At 41.2% G+C, this 21,048-nt stretch overlaps 1 protein-coding gene across 2 annotated transcripts; it reads left to right on the plus strand.

Annotated features, from left to right (window-relative positions):
• Positions 1-1,688: 1,688 nt before the first annotated feature.
• On the plus strand, positions 1,689-15,606 carry TBC1D24 (TBC1 domain family, member 24). 2 transcript variants are annotated; one of them, XM_009700126.1, is made up of 7 exons: positions 1,689-2,647; positions 4,918-4,935; positions 9,412-9,570; positions 10,878-10,941; positions 13,059-13,154; positions 13,590-13,824; positions 15,313-15,606. In XM_009700126.1, exons 1-7 carry the CDS (start codon positions 1,689-1,691, stop codon positions 15,465-15,467), a joined length of 1,686 nt encoding a protein of 561 aa, XP_009698428.1. In that variant the 3' UTR covers positions 15,468-15,606. The 2 variants fall into 2 exon arrangements, with proteins under 2 accessions (XP_009698428.1, XP_009698429.1); XM_009700127.1 differs by lacking the exon at positions 4,918-4,935.
• The last annotated feature ends 5,442 nt before the right edge of the window (positions 15,607-21,048 follow it).

Raw genomic sequence — 21,048 nt, forward strand, 5'->3', positions numbered from 1 at the left:
GTGTTGCTGCCAACCTTTTAAAAGAGGAGTTAAATTTTGGAGTTTCAGCATGTGATTCCAAAATACCCAGATTAATATTTAGTCAGAATCTAAAACTGTCTGAATTAAATGTATGGCTGTCCAAGCTAATGCTAATTGTATGTTTACGAACTTCTGTCTACTTGAGGCAAAATGTTTGTTCTACTTTCCTGTAGTGAAGTAGGGAGGACGAGTTGTCCGTTTTAATGGTGTATCTACTTTCCGAGTTTCAAATAATTTTAATGCACTTGTTATACGAAAGACCATGCTGATAAATGTCGAGTTCCATACATTCTCCAGTCTGTTGACACAGGAATGACTAACGGTTCTTTGGAAGCATTTCAGTAACTGTTCTTGTTGACCTAACCTTGCTATATAATGTCTTAATTTTACAAAACAGTTTTATAGGCCTGTTGCGTTTTATAGGGGTTATCTGCCTTTGCAGAGTGCGCAGCATCGACAGCCATGTGTTTCCTACCTTTTGATCTGGCACGGACGACACGATGGCAGAGACATTCCAGCACGGGGCAAAGCTGTTGCCTGCTGTTATTAGTGCATTTTATTGTATCTCCCCTTGTAGTTTTGCACTGACTTGATTAAAGCTGATTCAGGTACAGCCCCCTTAGCAGTTTCAGTCTTGCTGTCTGCTGGGACACAGGTGGACTTTAAAGCTGGAGTCAACTGGTAGATCGTGTAAACATGTGGTTTGAGGAACTAGAGGCCCGAACCCGATCTTTCAGCTGCTGGTGCTATTGCGGTGGCATGCATTTTTATTTAAAGTCTTCTAATGTTGGTCTAGCAGGCCCTCTACAGGGTGATCTGGTGATAGGAGTGTGTGCAAGGTCAGGACCAGAAGTCCAGTGCAGTACTCGAGAGAATTAAAAAGCAGTTTCGTGAAGCTGTTTTAAACTGACTTGAGCCTGTACTGCAGTCAGAAAGGGTGATTCTGTCCTGCATTCATCGTTATTCTGGCACTAACGATGATCTGGCTGACCATGCAGCTGCACATCTTGCTTATCCAATGGGAAAGAAAAATCGTACCAGATTAACAAGCTAATCTCAGTGACTGTGTGGCCACATGAGTGCTAGTACCAGCATGAAGAAATGACTAAGAACTCATGGCTGTGGCTAGCAGGAGGTCAGCATCTCTTGCCACTGGCCACACAATCTTAGAACAGCATAAGCTGCTGGTGGAACTGCATCCTTGTAGTACGAGTAACAGTTCCTTCCTCAGAGATTTAGGAAGAGAGGTTGCAAATTGAACAGACTTTACAATGGTTATTTTTGAAGTGGGATTGTTCTGTAAGTGAGAAGTTAACATAAAGGTCCGTGCCTCAGCTTGGACCTTCAGTTAGGGAAATTAACTTCTTGTGGAGAGGTCCTCAAAATCAGCCTCTTGGCTGGCCATTGATAAATTACTTCAGGACGAGTTATTGACAGAATGGAAATAAAGCTTGGCTGAAAAAATAAAAAAGCATGTGTCTTTAGCTTTCTTTGCTTTAGAAAACAGGTTTGGCATTGCAGGAACAAGTGGAATGTATGTGTGTGTTCCTGAAGGAAATGGGAGGTTACCTGTTATTCAAACCTTTTTTTTTTTTTTTTTTTTTACTTTTGCAGACTAAATAAGGTCTCCATTCTCATGATTTATCTGATATGCTTCTCCTGGAGCCATGGATGAATACAACCGCTTTGTGGATTGGGACAAAATGGATGTTACAGTCCAGAGCCAGGATGCGAAGGAGCTAACCTGCACCGAGTTCCAGGAGCTCAAGCAGCTGGCCCGCCAGGGCTACTGGGCCAAGAACCACTCGCTGAGAGCCAAAGTGTACCACAAACTAATTAGCAATATCCCGTGCCGCACAGTGACTCCAGATGCAAATGTGTACCGGGACATTGTTGTGAAGATTGTTGGAAAACGTAACAGTAGCTCCCTTCCACTACCAGAGTTTGTGGATAACAGCTTGGTCCCCACGTACTGCTTAAATGCAGAAGGCATCGGGGCAGTCAGGAAGATTATATTGTGCATTGCGAATCAGTTCCCAGACATATCGTTTTGCCCAGCACTGCCTTCTGTGATAGCTTTACTCCTCCACTACAGCAAAGACGAGGCGGAGTGCTTTGAACAAGTTTGTCGCATCCTTGCTTGCAATGACCCATCTAAGCGGCTCATTGATCAGACGTTCTTAGCTTTCGAGTCGTCCTGCATGACCTTTGGTGACCTGGTTAACAAGTACTGTCAGGCGGCACATAAGCTGATGGTGGCGGTGTCTGAGGATGTATTGGAGGTATACTCCGACTGGCAGCGGTGGCTCTTCGGAGAACTGCCTATGGTGTACGTTGCTCGGGTCTTTGATGTGTTTCTGGTGGAGGGCTACAAAGTTCTCTATCGTGTTGCTCTGGCTCTTCTGAAATTTTTTCACAAAGTCAGAGCTGGGCAGCCCATGGAGTCTGACAGCATACAGCAGGACATTCGAGCTTTTGTGAGAGACATTGCCAAGTCAGTGTCTCCAGAGAGGCTTCTGGAAAAAGCCTTTGCTATCCGTCTTTTCTCACGGAAGGAGATCCAGCTTCTGCAGATGGCCAACGAGAAGGCTTTGCAGCAGAAGGGCATCACGGTCAAACAGAAAAGGTAGGGCTCTCGCTACAGGTAGCCCAAGTGGTCTTGTGAGTTTTCCCAGTGTGATGAGCGGTCAGTCGGTCCTGGGTGACTGGTGGGGAAGCTTTACTAGTACACGCTGGAATCTCTACTGATTTTTTTTTTTCCTCTGCAGAAAAAGTCAGCAGCTCCAAAATTATGCATTGCTGGGATTGTAATGAGAAGTGTAACTGAAATGTTATGATACAAGAGAAACAAAGCAGTTTTTCATAGCTTACTCTGTGATGAATTTATAATTGCTTTTTACAGGTACACATTAATTGCCAGTATTGTATCTCAAAAGTGTCTTTCATAAGGTGTTTTTAAACTAAAAGGCATTTTAGTAAAGCTGGAAAAAACACTGATGAATTACTTGGAAGAAAAGTACCCATACAAATATAAAAAATAATTCTTAAGTACGAGATTATTTGTGTAAAATCCTGCCAGTTTCATGCTGCCCAGTACTGTGAATTCAGCAGTTTCTTTGGTGTAAGTAGGTAAACGCTGTCCCATCTGGGAGCTTTGCTTAACTGGGGAGTTATTTTAACAGAACAAGGAAGAAATAAGTCTTATTTACAGATTACTTTTAAAATTAGTTTGGCTGCAAGCCTCCTGAAAGTCAAGAGTATAGTAATCATAGGTAGGAGTTGACCTATTTTGTGGCAGGTTCATGTACGATTAGAAATAATGATTTTGAAAGAACCCTGGAAGAGAAGAGTAAGAATACCGATCCAAAAGATGATTGCATACTCAGAGTTTCTTTTCGGAAATGAGGGGAGAAAAAAACAGCTGTGAAACTAGTAAATGAAATCCTGCTCCCATGTGATAGGAAAAGCTACAGTAATAAAAAGCTTAGCTGAAAGACCTCTCCATGTATATAGGAAAGGCAGCGATATATTAATCTAAACAAAATCAGGATCTTGCCAAGTGCAAACGTATGTGCAGGTAAATACTGGTATTGTAGGTGTGTTCTATTTCTCCTAAGGCTTTCTGTGACTGCAGAAAACTTCTCCCAACTGTTTTTGAAATTTAAGTGTTGAATGGTTTTATCAGCTGTCCTGACCTCTGAAGGAGGGATGACTTCTAGAAGTCTGCTGGGGTCAGTAAGTGTGATACCTAGAACTTGGTATTCTAGAGGGACAGTCTTTCATTTTCTCTACATCTTCAAAAAACAAAAGGTACCGATCACCGAAGTATGAGGATCTTACAGCCATTTGTGCTGCTGAGTTAGTTGTAGTAGTTGCAAACATTCCATGGTATTGAAATATGTACTTAGCAGATTTCAGCCTATAAAATAAGGTAAATATTAGCTGAACCTCTTTCATGTGCCTTAATACATGTAAAGTTCCCTCCAGTCTTTTCCAATGGTTTATTTTTAGATTCACAGTTTGGTTTACAATTATCTTGTGCTTTATTTTACTCATATCTTGGATTAGACTGCTTTGTCAGTCTCAAATATTTCAAGGCCTTTAGCCACTGGAATGTCACATCGGGTAGAGTTCAGACCATTGTATTTGGGACTCACAACCAGAAGTATTAATTCTTCCAATGTGTCTTTTCTTCCTGTACTAAAGTTCAGTAATATCCTTTCTGAGTATATTCTTCAGCAACAGAATGACAGCTTTAAATAAAAAATTTAAAAAATACAAAAAAAAAAAAATCAAACAAAAAAAACCCCAGAAGCGTGTTAAATGTTGTATTCTTGCTCAGAACAACAGTGATGCCTTCAAAGCAAAATACAGTAAATTCATACTCAGATAACGCCGGTAGTTCCTGCCTTACCAAGCAGAGTTGCTAGTGAAAAACTGTTATCCTCTCTCGGTTACTTTTGTAAACATACTGAAACTTCTCTATCCCCTGGCACGATACTGCTGTGAATGTGGCTCAGTTTGGATCCCAGGGTGGGCAGATGGGGGTGCTGGAGAAGTGAGCTTTTCTCCCACGCTCAATGGGATGTGAGTGAGTTCTCTTGTCCAGATGTTTGGCCTGTGCAAGGAGATGCTGAATTGTTTTCCAATCAGATTAACTACAAGCAGGTAGCAAATGGGAAAAAAATAGACACTGGAAATATTTTAACCTGTCTTTTTGTTTGTTTTTTCTCGTGCTTGGTGATTCAAATCTTACTTTGTTTCTCTCCAGGCTCCTTTCATTCATTTTGTTGCGGATGTGGGAAATCACTGATCTTTTCTATCTTTTTTTTGTCTTTCTCCTTATACGTTCTCCTTCTGTCAATTCCATACCCACTGCACCCCTCCTGTTTGCAGTGTTGCACCTCCCAAAAGGTAGGTTAAAACACTTAAATCTTTCACTTTGCTTGTTTCTTCTGTCTTTGGCCGGTGATTTTTTTTCTGAGGCTGTCACTGTTGCTAATGCTGGGGCAGGAGAAGTGGGGCAGCAATTATAGCATCCGATTGCTGTCTAACATGTCCTGAATACACTCTTGCAAAGTTAGTTCAAAGCACCTGCAAAGTTGTAAGATAAGGGATTATGGCCCCAGCTAGTCGATGTAGCGCTTCCATACAGCAATACAATTCTGTGTTTTCCAGAAGGGAAGAGAGTACTGCTAATGATGGGATATAAGTCCTTTCTACACTGGAAAGAACAGTGTTATTTTTTTAAAACCATCTCAAATAACATGTCTTCAGAACTGTAGGATATTGTCCCACATCCAAACCTGGTATATGCTGTTGCAATAGATGTGAGACATACTCCATTTTTTTTCTTCTTTGTGAGCTTTCTGCAGTTAATTGGAAAGATGTTGGACTGAACCCAACTTGGCACACTCCTAAAAGTGACTTGTCTCTATTCATCCTAGATTATTTTTAGGTAGGGTTTTTTTCAGAGGCAAGAAGTCAAGGCTGTTTTCCTGTGTCAAGGAGGTCAGAGTTATTCAGCCATATAGCATTAATGGTTAATGAAGCCATTCATCAAGTCTTGGCCTGAAAAGCAAGTCTTAAAGACCGAAACTCAGTGGATTGTGATACCTGGTAAGCGGAGAACTTGGAAAGGAGAAAGACTGCCCTGTGAGTATTAAATACCACAGATCTATGGGTTTAAATTAATGCCTTTGAGAATCTTCTGGCCTTGTTGCAGGTGCCCTGAGTTAACTTTAGTGAGTGATGCACACTAACATTTGTACTAATTTATAAACTCAGAATTGGAATTAAGTCTGAAAGAACACCTTAAGAGACTTATCAAAGCATGTTTCATATATCCTGTGTATTGAGGATTTTACCTCTAATAAATCAGCAGGCTGTTAATTCCAGCCGAGCAAATCTTCAATGTCCTTGTGTTAATTTACTGTAGTTACAATGTTCTGAAAGCAGCAGAAAGCCTTGATTTCTGCTAGGAAGCAAAAATTTGGATTTGAGGGGACTTGGGTAGATGCAGGGTATCTGTTGACAGTGGTCTCAACACAGGATTAGGTTTCAGGCTTATACACCGCATATGGCTTATATTGCGGTTTATGACTGAAAAGCAACATATCGCTTCTACCACACATTTATGCCATAACTGAAATTATAATGGATTTTAAAGATAACACAGACCCTGTAAGATTTGACCCAAAACAAAGTAGAGCAGAAAGATGTAATTCAGTGAGTCATATCTTGGAGTGTGGTATTTGTTGTCTTGGAAGACATACAGAGCATATCCACTGTGACAGCTGCTACCGCATGTCCTCAACGTTGGCTTTATCTTCAGGAACTTTGAGGTCTCTGAAGCACATTGTATTAATGATATAGCTGTAAAAACAACATTCCTATGAAAGTAGCAAATAACCTGCTTTATTAAACATTTAAATTGTGCTGCTTTTCCAAATCTAATTTTCTTTGGAATAATAACAATTGATTGTGTCTTTCCAACATCAGCAATCAATAGAAAGTTGTCCTGCTGATCCCAGTAAGCCAACATGAAAAGTTGAGGAAAATGCTAACGCAGGGTAAAATCTTAATGAATTTGTTCAGTTTTAGTGGTAGACTTTAATGCAGTGCCAGTCGAAATTTAGTGTTCTCTCAAACTGCTGGTTTTTTACCAGATAACCCTGAAAGACCTCTGGTGTGGTGAAACCTAAACTTAATCTTCACCAACCGATATAAACCAAAATGTTGGGTTTTTTTTTCTTTGCCAACTTGTGTGCTGTTCGTTTTCACTCATTTACTACTTTGAAAAGCAACTACCCAACTGAAGTAGATGATTTGCAGTGTCATTAGAGAAATACTGTCAAAAATGAGAGGAGAAATACAGGTTAGATCCTTGTAACTCTAGTTGCAATTTTCTGAAACCCACTCAGAGAACTTGTATTTTTGTTAAGCAGCAGAGACTTTGGTTCGATGTAGGTGCAGGCTGTGTGTTGACACTGATCTCAACACAGGTCAAGTTTCAGTCTTAAGCACCTGCAGCTGTGATTTATGCCTGGGAAATAGCAGGTCACTTTATTTCAGATCCTTTGGTCAAGCTGTGGTCTAGGTTTTACTCACTGAATGGTGACATTAAATATAAAATGATTTATCGTGATATTCAAGGGGCAGGAGTGGCATGCCGGGAATAGTTTTAAATGGCCAATACAATAGTAAATGCTTTCTAGTAAATCTGAAAGATCTGTTTGTAAAGGTGATATTCTACCTACCTGGAAAAGTTGTAGGAAGACACAGGGTTCTCAAAGTGATATGTTACTGTGGCTACTGCTGAACACAGGCTTTGAGGAAAGTCTTTAAATCAGCAGTTTATAGTAGCCAGGAGAAGGAAGAGAGGCAAAAGAAAAGGTGCACTGAGGTTGAGAGCCTTTTAGGAACAAGTACTTTAGTTTAGTTGCCCAAACAGATCACGTAAGTGTGAAAAATATACAGACCAAGCATACAAATAATTATGAGGCTTGCTTGTTTGAGGTTTAGTAAGTTTAAAACTGTTTTGATATTTATTACTAACTCATAGTCTATTTATCATCATTACCTTTCCTCCAGAAATTCACTGTAATAAACTAGTTGACAGCCCTGAATATTTTTTTTAATTCCTTCAAGGTAAGAAAAATCTGATTTCTGATGAACTGAAACCAAGGCTTTGTTTCTCAGCTCTATTCCGTAGTGCCACCAGTCTTTAGATGCAGACCAGACAGGACCAGGAGGGCTGAGACCTAAAGTAAGATTCTGAAGATGTGAGTTCAAGTCTTGGCTCGTACTTTGCTTCAGTTGATCTCTCCTGTGCCTCAGCTTGCTGGGTTTCAAAGCACAAATAATGTCCTAGTCAGTGATACTGAAAGTTTTAAAACCCATTAATAGTTGATTAATAGCACCTTGTTTAAATAGGTGTCCATATAAGTTCATTGCTAATTAAATAAAGCAGGGTAGCAATGCAAGTAGTGATTTGGTTCATTTTGCCAGAGGAAGCAGTAAAATTATTTTTTAAGTGATCTAAGGAGTCACTTCATTAGAAACGCTCACGGTAAGGCAGCTACAATAAATTTCAGAAAGGATTTCCCAGTGTCTCCAAACAAGCACTGCTCTAAAGTACAGTGCAAATGCTGTTGATTTCTTGGTACTCCAAGCAAGAAAAATAAAAAATGTATGGTTTGCATGTTTTAGGGAGTGAGCTAAGCTATTCAGATACATGCATATATGCAGTATTGAGGTCCTCTTTATGTTCCATGAAACTGAGAGGAAAGAAATGTGTCATTGTACAAAAAAAAAAAAGCCAAAAAAAAACCACAAAAAAAAAACACGCAGCACCACACCAGAAATTGGCAAATACTTGCAACTAAACCCTTGCATGAAGAGCAAACTGCCTAAAGCTTCATTTCACTAATGACTACACAGTAATTTAGTATCTTGTGTAAGTTCCTGTGGTACTTCCACGATGTACTTGGCTCTCACCCTTGCATGTTAAGAGTCTTTAACATCAGCCATGGATGCGGTAACGCTTGTTTAATCCCCAGGCTCTGAGTTTGTGTGCTTATTTAATCTGAGAAATGAAGGCTGGTGGTGATGATGATTACCTTCAAATGTTTAAAAGCCATGAATCAGTTCTTAGAATTGTATCAGACCCCTCTCGGGGGTATGGGGGTTTGCTTTCCGGTTTGAGTGTCTAGTGTTCCTTCATATTTTCAGGCTTCGTCTGTAACCATGAACCTAGGAACTTCTTTGATTCTTAATGAAGTGGAAGTCATTGGTAATGGCATGTTTCCAAGAGGTGGAACTTTCCAAAAACTTCAAATATTTGCCTTGGATTAAAATTGCTTAGCCTGGTAATACTGATTCCTCTAAGATTTCTGAGGGTTTTAGGAGTTCTCTAATTCCATGATACAGACAGGACCTCAGAGGGGCAAAAAGTACTACCTCTTCCTTTCAGATCCTGGCTGTTTCTTTAGGTATTCTCTTCTCTATGCTTAAATACTAGTGCCAGTGAGACTGTCTCAAACAGCAAATATAATTTGATCTATTTAAGGTTGTGGTCATCCTAGCTGGTTTGCCATTGTGTCCTCTATAATATATAAAGGTGCAGGCCACAGCTGCCATACAGAGGAATTGCTCCAGGTGTTTCAGTAAGGCCAGGTCACTACCTCTTGAGGATTATGTTAAACTGCAGTAGTTTATTATCTTCACTAAATCATGGCCTTCTAATCCCATGGACTGGAGCTTTGAACAAGAGCGTATCTACTAGGGTCTTTTAGTGTTTGGCTGTCCTTGCATGTTACTGTCCAGTAATCCAAAACTTGTTTTGTTGTTAAATTATTGTTTCTCGATGTTTTGTATTGTATTTCTCAGGCAGAATGTGCACTTAGCAGTTCATGCTGAGAACTTCAAGTCTGAAATTGTCAGCGTGAAAGAGATGCGAGATATCTGGTCATGGATCCCAGAACGATTTGCACTTTGCCAGCCCCTCTTGCTTTTCACCACCTTGGAACATGGCTGTAGTCTGAGCAGGTAAGGAAAACCTTCCCCTCTCTTCTCTACTGTAGGGCAAAAAAGAACAACTGGTGAACTGTTCACTGGATTGAAAAAAAGACCGTGCCCAGTCAGAACTTGATCTGAAGAATATTATTAGTGATGGGATGTAAATGTGACAAATTCCTATTGGCTACAGCATTTGACCAGGATAATTCATATGCCAGAACATGGCAAGCCATTTGAAACTGTCCAAGACCAATTGGAAAAGTCAAACTTGCATCAGTTCCCAGAATATGCTGGTCTGAGACTGATTCATTCCCCACTGGGTACGAATGGTTTAAGTGCTCTGCAAGCTCTTTTGATAACCACGTTGAAACTGATCCAGAGAATAAGGGAAGTGGAAACCAGAGATTCCTCTACCTGTGAATCAGATTGTTGTTATTTTTAAAGTGAGATAAACTAGATACGAGTTCTCCTTGCACTTGGCACAGAAGGCTATAATCCTATAGCTCCTAATGACGACAACGACGACTTCGACGTCTGTGGTTGAGGTACTGAGGTGGGGAGTAGTCCGCTGTCCCAGCCCCATGTACCTATGAGGAAAAGCAAAAGCAAGCAAAGAGAATGTATCATAATGCTCTCTACAGCGACCTGAAAGGAGGTTGTAGCGAAGTTGGGGTCAGCCTCTTCTCCCAGGCAACTAGTGATAGGACAAGAGGGCATCGTCTCACACTGTGCCAGGGGAAGTTCAGGCTAGAAATTAGGAGGCCGTTCTTCACAGAAAGGGTCATTTATGCATTGGGATGGGCTGCCCAGGAAGGTGGTGGAGTCACCATCCCTGGAGGTGTTTAAGAAAAGACTGGACATGGCACTTGGTGCCATGGTCTGGTTGACATGGTGGTGTTAGGGCAAAGGTTGGACTCAGTGATCCCAAAGGTCTCTTCCAACCTAATCGATCCTGTGATTCTGTAATTATTTTCTATGAAAACTGAAAGCTCTTCAGACACAGCCATCAGTCCTCAGGACACAACTTCCTTTAGGTTGTCTTAGTTCAAAATGCTGTAAAATGCCACTGTTGTGACAGGTTGTCTTCTAGTTATTCTGCAGAGGCATAAACAACAGTACAGAGAACAGAGTAGAGAAGAATTGCTTAATAATATTTGTCTACACTCAACTCTATTTACAACAGACTGTAGAAAGCATTTGCAGGAATATGCTTAGTCTTCAGATGTCTCTTTTGCCGTGCCATCAGTTGGAGGAGGAGGTGGTGCCTGACGTTAAGGAGGAAAAGAACTGCAGTTAGTGATAGTTGAGTGCTCATTTCTCTGTACTCTGCACTTCAGGTTCTATTCTCACAGCGAGGGACACGAACCAACTCTTCTCCTCATCAAGACCACAGCAAAGGAGGTGAGTGAGGAGAAAGGCAACTGATCAAATTAGGTTTTAGGCAGTTGTGTAATGCTGTATTGCAACACACAACTGTTTATAATAAAATGAAGAAGCAAGGGACCTGAAATTGCTTGGGGTTTTGGTTTGGTTTTTTAACAATGCATGCTTTAAATGGTTCCATTTGTTGATTATGGGACTATGCATCCTTGAGTAAATCTTGTAGTCTAGGCCTTGGTCAGCTATTCTCTCTCTTGTAAGTAATGTGGGATGATGGACTAGAGTAACTCACTGAGCTCTTGGACACTCTTAATTGCAGAATCGGAGGGAGAGGCTGGGGAATTGTGTTAAGAAACTCATGATTCATAGAAGATATTTTCATGTTCTACAAGAGATGAGGAGAGAAAGTAGCAGAATTTAAATGGTACGAATAGTATTGGACTACATAATGCAGAAACAAAAGCTTTAGCTTCATCTCATTCTTGTTTGAAAAAAAAAAAATAAAAGAAAGCTCTGAGAACCTGAGGAGGAGTGCATGCAGGTGCCTTATCTAATGAGTGTTGTTTTTCTGCTCTACTGTGTATGACAATATTGGGCAACATCATATGAAAACAGAAACATTAGCATAATCTCATGCTTGCTTAAAAAAAATAATTGCATAAAACAAGAAAGCTTCCCAGAACCTCTGAAGGAGGGCACACATGCTTTCTGTAATGAGCATTCGTTGTCTGCACCACTGTGCGTGACTTCTAAATATTCTGTATACAATGCTGAGCTATTATTGTAGCCTGTGGGCTTGTATTCTTGCTTATGTTCCTGCAGGATGACTGTCCATGAAACAAGCCCATTTCTACTCTTTCTTTCATCTACCTAGTGCTAGCACTCTAGGCTGTTCCATAGTTCTGTGTATGGTTTCTGGCCATCCCAGGCCTGCATTGACATGCCAGTGCCTTATAGAATGCCCACAGTATCTAAAGGGAAGAGGGAAAATATTTACTTAATATTTTACTTCTTGTCCCGGAGTGTGTCAGAAGTCTAGCTTTGTAAATGGTGCTGGGTTTTATGGTATGGTTCATTTCTTACCCCTCAGAAAACCAAAGATAGTCCGAACAAAAAAGTAGGAGAAAAGTATGGGGTTTCTTGTTTGGTGGTTGTGTGTTTTGGTTTTTTGCAAAGGATTACGTTCATCCTTTATTCATACGTCTATAGTTAACATTTTAGAAGAAAATTTGCCTTCTGATTTCCTGGCTCTCATGTACTTCGGGCATATCAGATCAAACAGAGTTCTGGGCCATCTTTTTGTTTACGGACACAATTTATCTATATTAAAACACTGCTCCTCAGTAATTTTGTCCTAGGAGGTCTACTTGTGATGCTGGTGGGGGCTAAACAGCAGATGCACCTTAGAACAATTCTGTTTAACCATTGTTTCTGGAGAAAAAAAAGAAACAAAAAAAAGCAGGGTTGCTTTCATCCCATTCTTAGAGCTTCATTGTTTGGTCTGTGTCCACTTGGCAGTGATGCTTGTTGCTGGTAGCAAGAAATTCTTCTAGTACAAACAAAAGACTCCACAGAAAAACTCAGCCCTCTAAGGCTGTTTTTCTTTATTGGAAACTAGTGAACCCCATGCTGTTTGAATAGACTAGTTTAAATATCTGAGCTAGTTCAGCATTGGCTTAGCTAAGCTTGCTTTAACCTACAGTTTGAAATGGAGAAAGCCACCAAAGCTACTGCTTATGACCAGAAAATGTTCAGGCAGAACTGCTCGTCCTGTAACTTGTGACAATACTGTTGCTTTGGATGCCAAAATGAGGAAGTGGAAGTCAAGCTTTACAAGTTTGGAGTCATTTGTGTTTTGTTACCTTGGGTTTTGTTGGAACGTTTCTCCTTTAAGGCCTCAGAGATGTGAAATAATTTATGAAACTCTTAGGATTTAAGGGTACCCACCAGTGGATTAAAGCAGTTTAAATCTATCTTTAGATATAAGTACTTGTGCTGCCTTAATCCACTGATACAGAGATTTTGAAAATCAAACTAAAATAAAGCCTTCGGTTCTGGCCTCTGAAGTATTGGTATCAATTGGTTTAACGCACTTTCTTCTTCAATGGAAAGCCTCCTGACCGTGCTGTTTGTGCTAGGTCTGTGGTGCTTATCTGTCAACTGACTGGAGCGAGCGCAGGCGAGGAGGGAACAAGCTGAGTTTCTTTGGAACTGGGGAGTGCTTTGTATTTAGGGTGAGTAAAATTTTATTGTCGCTACCCAGTAGCAAGGCAGAACCGCTGTACTGATGTGAGTAACCCTTACTTCCCTTCCATTTGAAGAGACTGGAATATATGCCCTCCTAGTTTATAAAGTCTACTGAACTTTTAATGTGGAGGAGAAAATTTTACTTTTCAGCTTTGTGGTAACCCTTCTTCTCCCCTTGCACAAAATATTTTCTTAAAAGATGTAATAAGGTAACTCAGAAAACACTGCATCATTTCTTCAATCACCTAAAAAGCAAAGGTATAAAGAAAGAAAATAACATCTGGCCTGAGCGACAGTTTGGTCCAGTCTTTACTGCAAATTGTTTGGGGGGAGTCTGGGCTTGAATGTTCTTTGCTGTGCAGAGCTCTCTGTGTAGTGCATGTGCACTAACTAAGGCTTTGCTCTTCTCTGCCCCTACACAGCTGCAGCCAGAAGTGGAACGCTACGAGTGGGTGATCATAAAACACCCAGAACTGGCCACAGCTGGTTCCGAGACAGAAAGTCATGCCTCGCCAGCTTCCAGCACCCTCTCTTCCAGCAGTGTCCCATCAGACCCCTCAGATCGCCTCTCTCCCTTCTTATCAGCTCGGCACTTCAACTTGCCTTCCAAAACAGCCTCCATGTTCATGGCTGGCAGCAGTGAATGCGTCATTATAGGTAAGTCAGTGTGAGAATTTGAGCATATATACTACCAGCTTTTCCTATCTGCCTTAGATAAGTCACGTATACTTACAATGTATGTGTTAAAGTATCTCTCCAGTTAGAGATAAAAGTGGCCAAAACTTGATATTATTACCCAACAAAAATTTTCTGTGGGGAAAGCTTGTATATCAAGCATTTTAGAGTACGATAGTAACTCATAGCTTTAAGCACAGATGTACCTTCATCCTGCCTAATTCATGATGAGAAATAGTTCTTAAAGAGGAACTTACTTTGCACTGAGGTTTTTGAAACACAGGATAAACTATAAAACATGTTAATTCTCCTGGAACTATTGGATCTGTGGTGCTGGTGACTTTGGCAAAAGCCTGCTTAGTAAAATTGTCACCTAAATGGAATTTACAAGGAACTGGTATAAAGTCGTAGTTGTCCTTGTCAAGTAAAGCTTTTTGGAAAACTTGTTAGGAGAGCAACTAGCCTCGTGATTTCCTCTGTGGTGTCAAGTGTTGACTGATTTCCCACTTAGCAGCATGCACTCTAATCAACCATAGGTTGGGCTGCTCCAGTATTAGCTAGGCTGATGAGAGCTTCAGTGTGTGTGTGTAACTGAATTAGAAATCACTGTTAATGATGTATCACAGATATTTCAGAGATCTTTACTGTTGAGCATGTATCTCACCAGCTCTTCCCATCAGCCTTAGATAAGAAAGGCACTTATGTTTACTGTATGTTACACTGTGGGTAGTAATAAGAGAAATACACGCTTGGGTACTAGATATATAGAAATGAATGTTGTACACGATTCCAGCTGTAGACCAGCGTTTCCACCCTTTTGAGTCTTCAGATATTTTCAGTAACTATTCTTAGACGGTTGCCCTGTAAGCAATAGGGAAATCTTCATTTTTGTTTTCCTAACACATTTCCGTCTAAATTTATTTCCCTTCACTGCGTTCTCTGACTGCAAGCTCTGTGAATCTTGACACAGACCCACAGATAATCAAAATGCTTTTAACTCTGACACGTTTTATAGTGATTTAGAAGACCGAGCCAGTGCTGTTACTTACTGATCTTGTTCTTCTCCCAGCTTTGATTTTTGACTGCTAACAGAATTCTTTGGTTTTTCTTTACTGGAGGGAAAATATGCAGTTGGTAGCTTCCAAGATCCTTCAGTACCAAAAAATCTTAAATGCAGGCGTTTGTCGGGCTTCTTGTTCCTACTGACTTGCTTTACTGTTTTGTTTGGGGTTTTTTTAATTTAAATTTAAAAAAAAAATCCAGTTCTGATAGTGTCATTTATAAGCTAGGCATTTGATCATACTCTGTTACACCTGAAGACAGCAAGCAAACATCACTTGGGGCTTCCAGTTGTTCCCATGAGAAAAGCACTTAAGTCTTTTCTTTTTTTTTTTTTTCTTTTTTTGTGTAGCAGTTTCCTATGCTAAGAAATGCAGACACACCCTTACACTTGTCTTTGTCTCTCCACAGGAGGTGGTGATGGCCAGGCTCTTTACCTTGATGCAGATCTGAACCACGGAAGAACCAGCCACTGCAATACTTTCAATAATCAGCCATTGTGCTCTGAAAGCTTCCAGATCTCTGTCTTGGAGGTGTGGGGCTTCAGGGACACCATGAATGGTTGATGTGACTATCATCAAGCAACCGGTTTTTCAATTGTCCTGGGATTCTCAAGGCAAATTCTAATGCAGGAGCCAAGTTAGAACATAATTTCTGCCAGGCTCAGCATTTTTTAGTAATTACCAAGTGGTGCACTTGAATGCAGGGCTTAGTTGTTTACTCTTACTTTATTTAAGACAGGTCAAGGTGAAGTAATGTATCTGATTAACTCCTTAGCTCTTTACCTCTAGAGATCTGGATTCAGGTCCTGTTATTAGGTAAAAATGAAAATGTTATGATTTCAAACCATCCTAAATGGATACAAGTCAGTATCACAGGATAGGTTTGCAGTTTACTGCAGTTCCTCAGAGGCACAGAGCTGGCTGAGGTGTACTGTAGGGCTGTGTGCCACTGGCACCAGTATCTGGCTTGAGCCAGTAATATCAAGTGTCCGCTCACAGGGAACATTGATGACCTCAGATTTGACGTAGAACAGTAGTTCATAAAATCATTGCCCTGCTATAAGCAGACATTGTGCAGACAAATCAGTACCATTTCATAAGTTATGAAAGCCGTCAATTCACATAAGAACCGTGACTGGTAGTTATCCTTCTCCTTGTACCTGAACCCTTGACACATTCCAGTTGCATCTATTTGAGGAGTCTGCCTCTGAGAAAGGCATCCAGACTGGACAGCGATATCGCAAAGTCTTGATTTTTGTTTACATTCCTATTCCATATCAGTATAATGACTTCAAACTGACTCATGTGTTTCAGGCAGCTGAAAGCCAGAGCATATATGCAGTGCTTAGAAACTTCCCTTTCTTGATCTTTCCTGGAAGCTGAAATGGAGCTTTAAATCTGAGAATAACTGTGCTGATATCCCTACGAGTTTGGGGAATTAGTCATTGTGATACAGAAGCTTAATGCTCTCCCCATGAGTTAATAAGGGGAGGTGGGAGGGAAATCTTCTATGTAATATTATTCTAGGAGTGGATGAGTTTCCCAGGAGAACTCTAGGTGACACTGTTTCTCCATATCATGAGTCTTCCCAGTGATGAGATCCTGGAGAAGGTAACACTTTTTTGCCAGCAGTGGTCTGATAGGGTTTGTATGATGCAAAGAGACTTTTGTTCATTCCTGAGAATTCATACAGTTCTCTGCAAGCATGCCTTGTGGCATGTGATGTCTGGAGGCAATTGCCCAGTGTCTTTATCTAAAACTTGTGATGTCTGCTGCAGAACTTCTCCCACATGAAGCACAAGTACATAAACATTGATGGATAGTCCAGGGCATACAACAGGATGCTCTCAAAGCTTCAGTGGGTAATTCACTAGTAAGAAAATTTACCCCAACAGGTAAAATGAAGGGAAAAAAATTGCTGTTTTTTTCAGCAGTTCAATCTAAAAAATTGCTTTGGAGTGAGGGAAATGTTATTACTACTTATACTTGAAGTTTATTAAAAGGAAAAAATTAAAAATTTGTAGTGATAAAATCTCAGCTAGGCTGGACAGGGTCATGTTAATATTCAGAGGTCACAGGTGAGTCTTGTTGGTAACACTGGCTTGTTTAGCTTGCCATCAGTGAAAATATCATGTGTCTTGGTAAAGCATTGCCTCTTGCAAAGTACATGAACAAACTTGGCAAAAATGTGATTTGCTTCTTAAGGTGCCATTTTGAATTTTTGTCAAAATAACTCTTTGAAATACTAGACTGCATATACAACAGTTTAAGATGTCTTTTGCTCCATTTATATTTGCAATGAGATTATATCCCCCTGTTTGAGAGTCAGCACTGGGCGCCTCTTTCTTTCTCACTCTCCACTCAGTGAGTTCTTCCAGCTGTCTTCATAGGTTTACTGTAAGTTTGATTGAACTTTAAGAGGAGATATAATTCAGTTATACTTATGTATTTTGCTGGGGAAGAACTTGAACCGTCATATCTGACTTTTTACAAATACTGGCTGGTGCTGCCTTCTATTTTATTTTTTTTTTCAAAACTAGCTGTATCACTTTGCTAATATCACAGAAGCTTCCTCAGACAAAAGAAATCACTCAGAAAATGTATCCCATTTAGTAGCTTCTCTTCAGTGTAGGTGGGATTTCAGTTTTGTCCATATCTTCTCTCTTTTGAGTTTGTCAGAGGTGCCCTTGGGGGGGCGGAACCCAAAAACACAACAGCATTAATTTTCATCTTGTTAAGTTGTCAGAAATTCCCTTGAGCTCTGTATTGGCAGGATTAGTGGGACTTTAGTATTACTCTCAAAATGAATAGGTTTTTATCTGCAAAATCTTTCCTGCAGCTGGCAGTGGTGATGTGATTTTCTTGCCCTCCATCCCTGCTGGATGCAGCTCTGTCAGCGAAACATGAGTACTATACCGTGTCTTAAGCCATATCTAAGAAACACTGTTCCTTTCCCTGTGCTGTTCTTAGTGCACAGGGATTTGGGTGTTTAAAATCAGAAATGACTCATAGTTGCTCAGAAATTCATTGTAGGATATTAGTGCGAGAATCCAAGGAGCAGTACTGAAAAATCAGTGAGGTTTAGGCATCTGCATCTCGAGTGTCTTTCAAAAGTCAATTGCAGGCCTCGGCTCAGCTTCCCTTGTGCCAGATGAGTACAACTTCTGACCTCCCTGGCAACGAAGATCCACAAAAGTTCTCTTTTTGGTAGCTTATCTAGATGGCCAGCCAGTCTTTCACGTGGGACTAAAGGTAAATCTTCATTCTTAAAGTAAGACGTTACAGTGGGTGGCTGGTAGTGTCTAACAGCTGCTCTGTCCCTGTGCTTTTGGAACTGGTGTGGGTGTGCTTGGAGCACACGCTATGGCCAGAGCAATTTGAACGATGACCTGGATGAGTTTGCAAATCACAGCAGGGAGTGATCCTCCTTCTGCTGACTATTCATATTCCTGTCAATCTTGAGACTATTCGTATTCATATCAGGCTTGAGGCACAGGGATGGTTTTAGTTTGGTAGAGCGCTACCCAGCTGCAGTCATCCTACAGGACTACTATGTGTGTTTTAAATTTGAATAGCCTAAATAAGCAAGAGGCTGCAGTAATCTAGCAAGAGGAATTGTACAATGCTGTGTCATCTTCACACAATCCTTCTGTTCAGTAAAAAGAAATGTTCCTTTTCATGTGCAAATCCTCATGTGTAATTCTGCGTATGGTTGTGAGACACCTTAGAGGACTTGGTTTTCTTTCCAGTAGCAAAGAGACCTTTTTTTTTGTCTGTGTAGTTAATGGTTGTTGCTGACCAAGTGTATATCAAAGTTCAGGTAATTAAGCCAACAGCTTGTCTTACATGCAAAACTCTTGAGGTGGAGACCACAGACTGGTTTTTAAGACAATGACTACAATGGGCACCTTATCAGAAAGTCAAAATCATCTGAAGTACCCCAGCTGTGAAGTGCTTTGGTCACTGTTGTAACTCTAAACAAGTGTTGATGTAGTCCTCGTTTGTAGTTCTACTGGCAGCAATGATAGCGTGAGTGCCAGGGTGGCTTGATAAGGTCTTTGGTGTGGAGCTGGAGAGCTGAAGGCTGGGCGGCAGCTACCACAGTTCTGCAAGAACGTGTTTGCTTTCCTGAAAAACCATTTTTGGTTTGTAATATTCTCTTGAAAGCAGAAAAGATTAGAAACCCCTGTCATCAGAAACTTGAATTTACTGTAAGTGGCATCTAAGCTGTTTCCAGGCCACATGAACTATTTCCAGCTGTCAGCCAGGCTGGACAGACTTCATCACTGCACCCAGTCATTCCTACAGACCAAGCACTTCGACAAGTTCCCTTTTCTGATGAAGCACGTTAATTGACCTCCTGTTAATAGAGGCCAGTTAACAAAGGGAAGGGAAAAACTCTCATTTCCTCTGTATTGAGATAACTGAAGACAAATTGGAGGGGCGGGCAGTACTGCTCTTTAAAGAGTTAAAGCTTCATGCCAGTAGAGATCTGTGTTTAGCCATGGAGGGGTAGCACTTGCAGATCCATCAACTGCTCTTCGTGTGTGTGCATTGAAATGGTGTACTTTGTCCTTGGAAATGTGTCCTCACTTTTGATGGGGAGTGATCTCCTCAGCCCACTGACCCCACAGCTGCCGTAGATGCTGATGCCATGGCCGGCGAGGACCGAGAGCTCGCCTGCAGCTGCGGGGCTGGAAGAGCTCAACTCCTGTGACTGACACCTGAAGTCCTGTTGTTGGATAGATCGGAGGCTTGGGCACCCGGCTGTTAACATTGAGATGCCTTTCTGTCAGCTCTCTGTCATGAATTTCAGGCTATTGATAGCTGAGATGAGCGTACATATCATTTGGGGTGATGTTTTTCTTCAGATAAGTGGTGGTGTGCTGCTGAATTGGTTTTCTACCCTATCATTGGAATTGCTGCCCTACATTGATGGTATTTTTGTCACTGTGCAAAATCTTGGGTTATATTAAAAGTATTTGACTGTGGAGGGTGCCGACTTTGTCCTTCATTCAGTTATTTTCCTTCCTGCAGACCTCACAGCAAACGGGATGCTGAGACTGAGAAATAGACCTGGAGCATGTGTTCTCTCAGATGAACCCTTCAGTACGGTGAAGCAATTACACAGTTCCTGACCGTTTTAGGAGATCTCACAAGGCTTCCACCGAGATGCCAAACTGACTGTAAAAAACCTTAGATTGGCAAATTCTGAAATGAGCCTCTTCCCTTTGGCGTGGCCAGAGAGCATGTTTTGCCCCAGCCCGGCTTGGGTTTAAAATGGAGCTTAGAGGTGTTTTGTGGCCACCAGTGCTTGTAAGTGCAGACCAACGGTGCTGTTGCATCCTCTGCATGGAAACACTGTCATCGACTCGGCTGCGGTCCTGCAGCCGCTGTAAGTCAGCGCTGCTCTCGCTAGAGGCTTTGCCTTCCTTGTGCCAGCACAAACGTGACTGTTGGCAAGAGGCAGGCAGCTCAGTCGAGGAACTGCTTGTTTAAAACTAGTATTTTTGTTCCTCTTGGTGACTTGGTTTTAACCTGGATCTCTCATATTTAGAGATTTAACCCGTGTCCCTCATAACAGCGCAGATGCTTTTTGCCATGGTTGAAAGGAGTGTTTCTAGTTAGCAGCACTGGTTTAAACAAATAAATACTCCTGTTACTTAAGCCTAGTCTTTGCCAGTGCCTGAAACGTAAGACTTGTGGGAACTAGAGAAACTTACCGGTATAGTTGGAAGATACCAAGATACTCTGAGCAAAATGCCTTTGGAAACTCCCCGCACACAATGACCAATGAAGTAAAAAAAGACGTTTGAGTTTTCAGTGAAATTCCACTGAATTCTTGGGGTTTCAGTGAAACTCCTGGCAAGCAGAAAGAGGAGGGGGGGGAAAAAAACCAACATACACACCTCGTACACAACACAGGGACCTCCTGTGCTGCTGTACACGGGTATTTCCAAGAGCAAAGCTGTGGTCTAAGGAGATGCGATGTGAAAAAGAGGGATTGCTGAGCTTGCAGAAGCAGTTCACAGGTTATTTTCATGCCAGCTCTCTGCACTGCCACGGTGAGGGTTTCTGCGAAGAAAGCCTGTGACCACCAGAGGTTCCCCTTCGCCTGGTCCTCGCCTTCGTTCTCCATTCCAAA

Source organism: Cariama cristata, unplaced genomic scaffold (genome assembly GCF_000690535.1).
Source record: "Cariama cristata isolate BGI_N322 unplaced genomic scaffold, ASM69053v1 scaffold28635, whole genome shotgun sequence".
Taxonomy (NCBI): Eukaryota; Metazoa; Chordata; class Aves; order Cariamiformes; family Cariamidae; genus Cariama; species Cariama cristata.